At 33.5% G+C, this 13154-nt stretch overlaps 1 protein-coding gene across 3 annotated transcripts in view; it reads right to left on the bottom strand.

Moving 5' to 3' along the window:
* The window catches only part of AK5 (adenylate kinase 5), a 195392-nt gene that overhangs the window by 180679 nt on the left and 1559 nt on the right, over nt 1–13154 (bottom strand). For 2 of the 3 annotated variants that reach the window (XM_025052102.1, XM_006919339.3), the window contains exons 2-4: nt 9681–9867; nt 4013–4180; nt 3–172 (exon numbers count right to left, since the gene is read on the bottom strand). In XM_025052102.1, coding sequence (XP_024907870.1) covers nt 3–172; nt 4013–4180; nt 9681–9867 — 525 coding nt within the window. The remainder of the gene's footprint in view (nt 1–2; nt 173–4012; nt 4181–9680; nt 9868–13154) is intronic. The other variant, XM_015595113.2, reaches the window with a different exon arrangement.

Here is a 13154-nt window from a genome sequence, read left to right as displayed (position 1 = left end):
ACCTGTGGGGCCAATTCTCCAGTTGTAATTATTTTGGCAATAAGACTCCATTTCCTATTGCTGCTAGTACTGTGGATCTTCTTTCTTAATAATTCTCCCACTGAAATGTATTGGAATCCGTACCGTTCTGCGATTTTCAAACTTTGAGTACCCTTTCCACTTCCTGGACCACCTATAATTTAAAAAAGGCAAAATTGTGACCTTCTGATACAATAAGAAACTCTCTTTTATACAACTACTAACTTCATCTTGAGATGCAGATTCTAGACCAACAGTACCAGGACAGGTAACTGTTCCACTGTGGCGTTCCCACTCCCATTCCTGAATGCAGAGCAAGTGTAGACTAACAAAGGAAAGGAAAGAATTATCGTGATCAACTGCATTAGATGAAAGAGGCATTGTTTTCCTCTACCTATTGTAGTAAATAACTAATTTAAAAATTTTCAACAATGTAGTTGAAAGAAACCTTTACTATTTTCTATCTAAATGCACATAGTTTTTCCTTCTGCAGTCAAAGGAAAATCTATGGAATAAAAAAGACAATGATTGAAATAACAGATATGTGTTTCATGTTAACAAAGAGTTAATGTGCAGTATGGTAAAATGTAACAATTATTTTTAAACCAAAAGAACACCAGTATCGACACAGCTTATATAAGTCTTTTTTGGAACTCTTTCTGTTCATGCATGTCCTTGCATTTTCTCCTTTAACTTCAAAAGTAGTTTTACGCAATAAACATGCAGAGTGAATGGAATAGATCCTTATGGTAAAACAATTTCACAGAACTCATGATAATTTTGATTTTATGATACATTAATGTGAAATAATTAAAATTTTGCAACATAACTACTAATCATCGGTAATTGCTATTTATTTTTTAAAAGCATAAGTACTCAGATTTTATTTCCAAATCATATTAAATTATTTTAGTTAATTTATAAATAGCCTAGATGAATTGGAATTCAAAGTCTGAACAAATTTCAAAACAAAGCACACAGTCGTCAGCCCAGTCTGATTTGTTACTTGCTGGCAATTATCAAAATGAAATGTTTTCAAATACCTAAGCATAAATTATTGACTGTAGACAAAATATTTTTAGAAGCCAATGTCTAATAAGTAATGAAATGCTTTGGAAATATTGATTAAAATATAATTATTATTTATTAAATAATATTGAAAATAATAATTCCATAGAAAAGTGAGTTGATGGTCTCCCTACTAATTCAATATATCAAGATACTAATTAAATATATCAAACTTATTATTTTATATATAATTATTTAGTAAATATTTTTCATTCTTGTTGCAAAACATACAAGTAAAAAATAAAGACAGATGTTTTGTTTTGTTTTGTTTTTGTCTGGGTAGACTTGGTTGGCCTGGGCTTATTTCCTCATTAAAAAATTTAATGTGCAGAATTCTAAGATCAACTAATATAATGAGAACCATTTCTTAACCCCAATCCCAAATAATGTGCCTGATAATATCTGGCTTTCACATTTTTATTACTTTATTAAATCCAGAGTAGGAATTTATTTCCATTCTTAATTATTCTAAGAAAATTTAAATCTTATCCTATTAGATTTAACATTAATAATTACTACCAGATTAAATTTACTTTGCCAATCAGAAGTTAGTTTTAGCACTAAATAGCTGTTTTTGGCCTACTAATCTATGGGCGAATCATGGATTGGCTTGGAAAAAAAAATTACACAACAACTCCATTAACAAATTCTAACAGCTCTGATCCCTAAAGAATGAAAGTTATTTTTCATTAACTATATTTCCACACTTGATCTCACAAAGCATCAAACTAAAAGACTATAAATTCTACTGAATTAAAAAAATATTTAAATACACTAACAAAGTTATAGCACTTTCACGGAAAAAAACTGATTTTTGTCAAATAATAGAGGCAAGAGCAGACAATGAAAAATATGATTAGCACAATTGACAAAAAATAGCATTAATTTATTGGATGAGTTTGATTACTGAAACTTAACAAATTAATTTTACTTTCTTCTTTCTAAAACCAAAGTGAGCTTAATGTTGTTCTATTTATTTATCTCCTATACTTACGAATAATAGAATCCATCTAACTCTTAGATGTTATGATTACAGTAACATAAGAAAGATTCATATCTGTGCCAAAAAGTTCAGCTTAAAAAATTTTTTTGAATCGTCAGAAGGGAATATCTGTGGATATCTGTACTTCCCCCACCTGTTTTCCAGGTTGGAATTAATAAAATTTTGTAAGGCTCAGGTATAATTCTCTTATAAATCCTCAAAAGTCATAAAATTGCCCCCAATTTTCTCAGATAACCTAAGGATTGGCTTTTCTTTTCTTCTGTTATCTCAGTCCTCTAAAAGTTATTTACACTCATTGGTTCTGCATCATTCTTGCAATATATAAAATGTTACAATACAGCATGAAAATCTAAAACAAAAATCACACTCTTGGGAAGCAACCTGATTTTACTGAGTAAAAGAAAACTGTGAAGTGGAAAAGATTTGAGCATTTATAACTTCTCTAAAGATCTGTTTATTGAAATATTTTAATCATTTCATATGCACAAAAAAATCACATATTTGTTATTTTACTCAAGAGCAATTTGGTACCACACTTTTTTCATGATCAAGCAAGTCTCCTTCATCTTGTTAATAATTACCAATATTTTACTAATAGCAAAGAGAAAAACAAAATTGAAAGAATATTTCATTATAGAATGGTGAAATAATTTCCAATTATTCTTTACCTGTAGCTCTTTTAATAAGGCATTTCTTTAAAAATTTTTAAGCACATGCAAAAAAACCCATTTTCAAGAATAGGTAGAGATTTATGACATAAGAGTGACTACCATACACCATAAGAATATTTGGACTTTTGGAAAGTCGATTTCTATATTCTCTTCCTATTTTATTATTTTAAACAATTCAAGGCTAAGTATATCTGGAATTTCATTTTCATTGTAATTAGAGATAAATGTCACTCCTTCTAGCCTGATGAACTTAATTTCTTGTTATAGCTTGCTGTGTTTATTTGTATGCTTTCTTCCTAGTTGCTATAATTTCCTAGTTGTCATTATATCTTCTGGGATCAATGCTTCTTTGCATGAAGGCTATATACATTTTGCTCTCTGTTAAGTTACTAGATAGAATAGCTTTGAACATTTCACTTTAGCTTTTTGCTTTTGGGCATCTCTATGAAAGCTGAGTCAAACTGGAAAGTGAGACAATGACTACATATGCTGCATGTTCACAAGACTCTTCATGATTTTTTAAGGAAGTTAGAATTTGCGAGAATGGTTGAAAATGCATTCTGGAAAAAATACTTAAAACATTTTCAACCTCTATTCCTTATGTAATGTCATCAAACTGATATTTCCATATTCAATATAAGGTTCATAGAGGCAAAATAAAAAATTAACTATTATCATTATTATTTCGATTAATACTCAGATATTATATGCTGTGTAAAACACTATCAGATTTGCTTGACTAATAACACTGAAACATATATTTTATTGTAGTTTCCAGTTTGCCATAAGGAATATTCATTTATGAGTCTTTACTGACATATTATTATTATTTTTCCTCTAAAGTTAATAGTGAATAAAAATTCAATTTGTTGAGTTAAAGAGATACAAAACACATCATGTCTAGAAAACTTCTAATGCATTCAGTTAAAAATTAAACAGACAAAACCACAGGACAACAAATCTTGAGATTAGCACTAACTTTCAATTCATTATAGAGAATTTCTATGACATTGTAATAGCATTCTATAAAAGAGCAATAGGCATTAGGTTATATAACAGTTTCTGTTTTATTGAAAATTATGCTAAAAATGTTCCCATTTACTGTCTCTTGAGCCTTTCTTTCTATTGTTTGTCATTTTTTAAATCAAACTAAGTATTTGCAAATAAGATACATAATTGATATAATTTTTGAAATGAAAATATATAAATGAAATTAGCGATAGTATGAGAATTTTACTTTCTGTCCTCATACCTATGACAAGAATGATTTTTGGTCGAGGTCTAGCAGGATCAAAAACTTCATATTCTTCAATTAACTCTGCAGTCTCGGAGAGATCTGTATCACTTTCTATGGAGAATTGATGGATTGGAGGGAGCCGATCATACCGCCGATATGGAAAGTTTGAATTTTCAGGCATTACTGCAAAAGAGTAAGATAACTTTGAAACGGAAAAAAATAGTATAAAAAACATTTTTGGCACTTAACCAATTAGTAGGAGAAATTTAAAAATTAAATGAGTTTGATTTTTTTCCAACTAGAAGAACACCACATCCTCTAAGTGGTCAGCAAACTTTTTCTTAAAGGATCAGACAGTCAATATTTTGGGCTTTGAGGGTCATACAGTTTCATATTCAACTTGGCTACGATCAATCGCAGGAAAGTAGTCATAGATAATAAACAAATGGATGTTCTCGTGTTCCAATAAAACTTTATTTATAAAAACGGTAGTGAGCCAGACTTGGTCCATGGGTCATAGTTTGCCAACCCCTGCTCCAGAGGAACTTCTTTTGGAGAGACTACTGCCTAGTTTTGCTTGGTCATTTGTATATAACCTGGACTATGCAAATAGTGCTCCCTAGAATTGTGTAGTGCAAGACCACCATGACTTTCACAACCATTTGCAGCTAGCTGCCATAGAGCCAATGCTTATGCACAATGTATTTCATTTATTTAATAAATATAGATACACATTCACTACGATCCAGACACTCTACTGTACTTCAGTCGAATGACTTGGTGGCATAATGCACAAAAACTTAGGATAATCTTATAAGACAGGTAAAAGAGTAGCAAACAATTTCTATGTTTGGAATATCTTTCAACATCATTGAATTTTACTTTCCCAATATTTATCTTTAACTTCTTTATTTCAAAATGTAACTATGAATATTTAGGTTTACATCTACAATGGCAACAAATATTTGCCATATATTGCCAGACATGTTAGCACGTGAAGCATGATTCAGTAGAATAAGATGCAGTCCTGCCCCCACAGGGCTTACAAACGAGATTACATGCTTGTATCTCACAGCAGTATGCACGCCAGCAGGATAAGTGCTAAATGAATATCTCTTATGGTAAACACGGCAGTTCAATTAATGGGTAGATCCATTTGCGTTGGAGTGGTTAGGAAAGGACTTGAAAAAGAGGCATGACCTAAAGTTTGAAAGACAAGTACAGGTGATAAAATGTGGAACGTGTATCCCAGTTGGTGGAAACAAAACACAAAGACTCAGAGTCAGAAATGAAAATGAAATTTTCAAAAGCCCAAATGAGGCAGATAGTCTCAACTAGTTATTGATATATAATCATGGCTTCTTCCTTTCCAATCCGTGTGTCAGTATTCCAGGAGGCATAGAGAAATCCTAACTACCCCAAAGGCACCTGCACAAAGGAGACAGGGGGTGACCTGGCCTTCCATGAGAAATTCAGAAAAGGGGACCACTGAATTTTAGTGTGGTGTAATGCTTACATCTCCTCTGGGATGACAATTGGGTAGAAATTTCCATTCTCTGTTGATAGAACAAATGAGGTCATCGGCTACTGACTCACTGGACTCACTTTAGTTCCACAAAAGGAGTGGAGTAGTCTGCAGATGACAATGGACATTCTTTAGAAAATTCTGGGAAGGGCTGTGTCAAGGAAGGCACTGACAGGAGTATCCTGTTCTGCCTTGAAATTAAATTACTTCATCCAACATAGGGCAAAACTAGGCATTATCCCTGATTACTTTCTTCCCTCACTCTTCACATCTACTCCAACAGATTTTAGTTCCAAAACGTATCCTGAATTCATATGCTTTTAGCCATCTCCATTAGCACAACTCCTGCCCAAGCCACCATCGTATATTTACCCGTACTATTATAATAGACGCTTGCAGGTCTGCCTGCTTCCACGCTTGTCTCCACAATCCATTGCCTAAAATGCTCTTCCTGTACTAGTCCCATGGCTGACTGCTTCTTGTCATTCACACCACAGCTTAAATGTCACCTCCTATAAGAGGATTTTACCGACTTTTTAATCTAAAGCCACCCAGTTAATTTCAAGAACATCATTCTAACAATGCTCTGCAAAACACCTACCCCTTCACCATCTGAAAGGTCTCTTATTCATTCATTGTTTGTCTTCTCCTATTAGAATGTTAAGTTCCATGACAGCAGGGACCTTACCTATCTGGAACCCTGTATCCTTAGGATCTAGGGCTGTTGCTTGGTATGTAGTCAGTGTCCAATAAATATTTATTGAATTAACAATATAAAGAACAGCCTTGCTGAAATAGATGGTTTCTCATGGAGAAAAGCCAGAAGATGGGTAAGTAGAATGTGGCTACAGTGTGGAGGGCCTTTAATACCAGGGGAAAGGTATTTAGCTTTAACCTGGTAGAAAGCCAGTGGAGGTTTTTTGGGGGTTAGAATGGATTTGAGTAGAAAGAGACTAGGAGCTGAAATAGTAGCAACTAGGAGGCTATTAAAGTAATCCATAGGTGAGAAGTACAAGCTGAGGTTAGAGGGGTAGTAGGGGAAATGGAAATGAATGGCTGGGTATAAAGCACATGGTTAGAATTGGGACATGAAAAATGAAAGGAGATGACAGTTCTAAAAACAATTGCAACGTTTCAAGTCTAAAAGAATAAGAAACATTGCATTTCATGTAATATCTTTCTGCTCTCTTGTTTTATTGCCTGTTTTAATTTTTATTTTTCAATTAGCATTGACATATGTTTTTTATATTGGTTTCAGGTGTATGCCTTCTCTTTTCTGTTTCAGAAATATTGGGCTTCTCCCATTCCTGTCTATATCACAGCTTCTTCTCTATGTCAGGAACTTCTGTTCTCTGTTCCCTGGTATACTCTCCATCTCATCCATCCTTCTCTAGCTAACACCTACTTGGTTTTCTGTCTCCGAGTATTAGCATATCACTTCTTCCAGGAAGTCTACCCTGAATTACAGCATAGGTTGGATCCATCCTCCTGTTAATATGGTTAGTTCTATGACATATGGCATTTCCTATAGCACCCATTGTGCTTCTAGTTATATTTTTAATGCCTGTTTCATTGCTAGACTGTAAAGCTCCATGGGGGCAGGTGCGAATTTGTTCTTTCTTGGTGGCTACATGCTCAGTCTTAAAACAGTGTCTGGCACATAGTACTCAATAAATAGTTGTTTTATTGTTCAACTGTCTCATTGACTGACTTCATGGAAATAGAAAAAAGAGAAGGGAGTGCTGGTTTTGAAGTAAATATGGTATGTTGTTATGTTTGGTGTTAGATATAATGAGTATAAGATGACAATGAGATATTCCAGAAGAGACGCTCTATAGATAGTTAAAGCTGTGAAACTAGAAATTCATTCAACTAATTTTTTGTTCAGTTGTATAGATATGGCAAAAAAAAAATGCTCATGTCACATTTATAGTAGGATGCTTTAAAGAACTGTCAGTCAATAATTTATCCTTTCTTTTATCATATTTTTACTTAGGAAAATAATTTGCTTAATTTATTAAAATGTTTTATTTCATTGAATAATTTTTCATATTTACATATTAGCATAGTTATGTCTATATTTTGGCAAAAATGCATGAGTCACTTTATATTCCTAGAAATAACTATAATGCTTTAAGTTACTGTAAAATTAGCAATTTTGTTAAATTTAAAGCCTATTACATAAATTAAAGCTAAAACTTACAAAGAACAAATATGTGAAGTATTTCATAAAATCAAATTTTATTATTATAAAACAAATCATTTTCTGCCTTTTAGCATATGTTCTAGATAAAGGACAGTGTCATACAACATTCTTGTCACCACAGTACATGGAAAGGTTCTATATGATGACTAATTAAAAGATCCGAGTAGGAATTCTAGTGAAATATTAATAAGTATGGAGACTAAAATTAAGAAGCAATTTTAATTTTAATAAAGGTTAAACCTACCTTTTCCTAGACCCTTTGGATGTGTTTCGTTCAGCTCTATATTTTTCCCAAATGTGTACTTGACTGCCTTTATACAATAACTGTTCTCTCTAGATCTGCTCTCTAGTTTGACCACACTCCCCACCATTCTCTCTTATACACTGGCCTGACTGGGTTCTATGTGTAACCAAGCCAAGTAACAATATAAAATAGAGACAGATTCATTTTGTTGCAAAAGTGTCACTTTATATATCCGGTCTATGAGCAGCTTTTTGACTAAGTGCATATCATACCTCTTAGATTTAAATTTAAAATGTAAAAATATCTTAGACTAAGTCCAGTAATACCTGAGGTTTGTTAGTGCTTTAAGGTTTCGAAAGCAGTTACCCATATTTGCCTCACTTGATTTAACAAGAGTGTAGGGCGTATAGTTAATATTGAGCCAGATTCTAACGGTATGACAACACCCTGGGAAATAAGCCATTTTGGAAGGTGTACGAACTCTTCAAACCCATGAAAAACATCATTTTGTTCACCAAAGCAGTAATTTATCTAGTGGCATGCTGCAGCAGTAACTGGCTAAAGGTGCTCTCTTGAGCATCCAAACCTAAATCACCCAGTGATGATTCCTGCGTGGACAGGGAAGGATTCTTCTCTCTGGAGATGTTTCTGAGCAAATGTTGTTTATATTTTCCCTCTCTGCCTGCGTTTCTTAAAAATTAACACATTCGACTTTTGCCCACACTGCATTCAAATAAAATCTAAGTGGGTCATGACTAAGTAAAATAAAACAAACAGATTTATTTCCCCTTTTATTTATTGCAAATAGAATGACCTCTACTTCAAATTCTGTCTGTATAGCCAAAAATTTTCATGGTATGATTTTTGAGAATGGTTTAAATTTGGAAAATATAATGATCTTGGCTACTGAGAAGGAATTAATTTAGTTTCCCTTGATTGGAACTGATTCTATTTTGCACATACTATTATACTTCTCCATTTCATCCAGAGCCTAAAAGGCTGGTTGCCTGATGCCGAATCACTAATAAGCACATATTTTAGAAAGCTATCTGAATACCACAGATCTCTTCTAGCAAACTCCAGTTCTTAGTTTCATATTATTCCTAAAACTGTTAAAAAAGTTTATGGCTTCTATTTCTTTTACAGCAACCAAATACCTAATTTGATGTATCACATTCAATAGTATGTGCAAAATGGAATCAGTTCCAATGTAGTTGTTTAATAAATACTAGTTGCTTAATAAATACTTAATACTTGAATTAACTAGTGTAAACTTTACATTCATTAATGCAGATGCATTAATATGAACTCTGAATTTGGAAACATTTTAATAAGTCAATCTCTTCCGAGCTAGTGATAACTATCAATTTTGCATATCATCTCATTTATTTTGAAGTCTTATTTGAAATTTTAAGAATAATTTATAGTTTGCTAATGTAATCAATCTCATAAAATAATGAAGTCAGTAATATAAAACTTTATTAAGACTTTACAGTGAAGTGCTGGACAACGGTATGTAATTTTATTTGTCTTATCACAGAGGTGATTAGAATAAGTAGCAGAGAGAGATTAGCCATGTTCCAGGGCCAAATATCCTCCCAGGCATTTGGACACCTAATAAATTAAATTACCACGTACAGTCTATATGGTACATTTCAAAGAGAATTGCCGTAACTGTAAACTGTCTATTATTCTACATATACATTACCATTTCTTAGAAAAGATCTCCGTGACTGTCCTCCATTGAGCGGAGGTAAGGTCTTCTTTTCCTGGCTGACAAATGTATCCCATTTCACCTTGTCACAGCCACCTAATTCCTTTACTTTCTGTAAACAACTTTCCAAGTACTCTACTGGGTCTTCGGGCTTAGAACACATCAGTCCATTCAAAAGGCTCTGAAACAACAAAATACACCCACATAAAATATGTTTTAAAACCATATTTTGAACCATATAGGTAGTTTTTGTTCTTCACATTTATTTTAATAAACAGAGTTGAAATTATGATATGATTAATTAAAATAACCCCTTAAATTTTCTTGATTAGTTTTCAGCTCATCATTCTCTTTTTAAACAATTCAGGCAACTATAGAGCTTAAAATGGAAGAGCTCTATCGAAGGGAGATAAAGTACAGTGTGTAAAGATGCCCCAATCATTATTAATCACATTCCTATTTATCCTTAAAGTCTCCAAGCTTCAGTTTCTTCCTGTGTAAACCAGGAGTAATAATACCTACCTCAGAGGGCCATTTTAAGGACTTAAAAATTTAATATTTGTAAAATGCATATTAAGTGCCTGGCACATAGTAAGTGCTCAATAAATATTGTTGGTAGTTTCAGTTAATACTGTTATAATTATCAGACATCTCCCCTGAGCCCTTAGGTTGGCTTATGGGCCCCTTCTGTGTTCCCATGGTACCTAGAAAAAAAAATCTTACCTGTCATTTATACTGAAATCATCAGTTTATGTGTTGGTGCCCTCATACGAACTATAAATCTCTCAACAACATAGTGTGGGTCTTATTTATCTTTCAATCTCTAGTCCCTGACACTTTTTCTGGAACATAATAGGTGCACATTGAACAGTTTCTAATTAGGAAAAATATTTCACTCAAAACGTGAAATCTGAGACTCAAAAAAATGCTATTTTATATATAATAAGTCACCATAATATCCACTGAATTTACAGAGGGGGAAGAAGAGCATGAACCTGTATTACTTTTTCCGTTCCTGGTATCCGATGTATCACATGTACTAGTTTCTAAAATATACTACAAATTTGGAAATGCTGACTCCTGGGAACTGGACTGGTATACAAAGTATTTTCCTTTATAATATTTCATGGAAAAAGCATTGGGGATCATTATCACCAAAATACACTGTTGATGCACAAAACACACACCCTTTGAAAGGCTGACATCTTTCCTAAATACAGTGTTTTATTTTCAAATTATTCTTGTGCAATTTGCTCAAAATGGTAGGCAATTCTTACCAGGTACAACTGTTCTCCAAAATCCTAAATAGTGTGCATTAAGATGCTGAATCAGAGGTGTTCAATTGCAGAGGGAATGGAAAAAACTAACTTGGGGATCCACATGCAGTTTGTGTCAAAATCTGTGCTATACACACACAGACAGACAGACACACACACACACATACACACAGAGCGCTGAACTTCTCACATTCCTCTTATGTTAATATAACTAACTTTGTGTCAATACTTACTATGTCTTTGTATGCATTAGTTTACCCAGTGTGCTCTCAGCCCTATGTAGCATTATTATCCCCATCTTACAGGAAGTCATGGCTCAGAGATGTTAGTTGATGAAGGTTACTTAGCTAGAAACTCATAGGCCCAGGATTCCAACTCAATGTTTCTGATTTAAAAACCCATCTATTGTTCTTTCTCCATATCTTGCAAAAATATAATATAGGATAAAAAGAAAATGCCAGATTATCTGTGCCCCATACATAATCCAAAGCACTCAAGTTTAAATCTTTTTTATTTAAAATCATTACTGCCTAAAATGGGTAAACAAACTAAATGAAGTTTTTTTGTTTGTTTTTACTGGAAAATATACATTTCTAGCCTCTCCAAACAAAACTGACTCCTCAAAGGGTACTGGTTTTAGAAGGGGGCGGGGGGAGTGGGTTCCAATCCTTCATGGATAATTTAAGTCCTTTTTTCTAGTACCCAGTCATCATCACAGATTAAAGATAACCAGCAAACACTATTACTTGGTCTCTTTGAGTTAATTGTTTGAGAGCTTAAATAACTTAATTAGGCTTTCTCTAATACTTAAATTAATTGCTGAATCTCTGTTCTAAGGTACAGTGGTACAAATTCAGTATGTACACCAACCATAAAGTTAGCTCGAGTTAAAAACTCATGACAAAATAAGGGGAAAGTGGGTGTTTAAAAAACATTTAATTTAAAAATGGAAACACATTTCAAACTTGAACCGACCAGAGATATTCCATTTAGCCTATGTGATGTCTCAAGTCAGGAAGAAATCTGAAAAGGTCAGTTAGATACACATAGTTGTTTGACAATATATAAATTCAATAATCAGTCACTTAGTCTACAATGGTGTCTAATAGCCACAGCAAGGCCAATGTATTGGGTTTGATAGATACCTAATTTTTAAACTTCATATACCTAGAAACTTTATATATCTATATTGTGGTTTAGAGGAAGAAAATCCAATTTGGAAAGTTAAGCATTTGGCTTTGCTGTCTACACTCATCACATGGAGAAGTGCCAGGTTTTACTTCTCTCTTTGCCGTGCACAAGCACACATTCCACTTACTGGAAGGCCTTTGGAGGTCACCAGCAGTCTCCTTCCACCTTCCATTGTCCAGGATTGCATTTAAGTACTCTGCGTTACTGCATTTCTCCTAAGAGAGTTGGCTTCCTTTTCTGGCTGTGCACTATTTAAAAATGTCCCATTCATTCACAGAAAAACCAACAAGAGAAAAGCACAGCACCTGAACAATCACTTATTTGCATACGGTGTAGATTTTCATGAAGAAAATATCAAAACTATCTGTGGTTACCTTCCACCAAGGAGGAAAAAATGGTACCCACATTTATAAAGAAAAAAGACATAGTATTAAGCAGCACTTTACAATCAGGGGACTCCTCTACAGATGTTTCTACTTATTCTTTTAGAAGTGTAATAAAATTGATCTATTTATGACAAAACTTTCATCTCTTCATCTCCATTTTACTTTTTGGAAATTAAAAAAAAACTCTTAACGAGAACTCTACATACCCCCATGACCTTACACAACATCTGATTATTTTCAAGCACGAGTAACACACTTGCTATATTTTGGGCTTTACACACCAAGCTTGTGCTAAGTGGGTGGTTTACATGGAAATGTTGGCTTCAGATGGACTTAAAAATCAGTGGCTTATAGAGGTAAACAAAAAATGAAGATCTGTAATTATGGCGGCCCATTTTAAAGATAGTTCGGAAAAACGAGGACAAAATTTTTTTCCCAACTAGGGTCTTAATTTGTTGTTGTTGTTGTTTAGCAGAACAAAGCCCCCAAACAGGAGAAAGAACAGCTCATGACCTTTAATTTACTATATAAGTCCACAGTCTATCATCTTTCAGAAATGGGGACCAGGTTTGCAGTGAATGGATTTCCCCCTTTCAGGGTTCTGTCTATGGAGC

This window comes from Pteropus alecto, unplaced genomic scaffold (genome assembly GCF_000325575.1).
Source record: "Pteropus alecto unplaced genomic scaffold, ASM32557v1 scaffold25, whole genome shotgun sequence".
In the NCBI taxonomy this organism is placed as follows: domain Eukaryota; kingdom Metazoa; phylum Chordata; class Mammalia; order Chiroptera; family Pteropodidae; genus Pteropus; species Pteropus alecto.
Note: the sequence above shows the minus strand (reverse complement) of the source record. Positions and strands in the feature narration are given on the sequence as shown.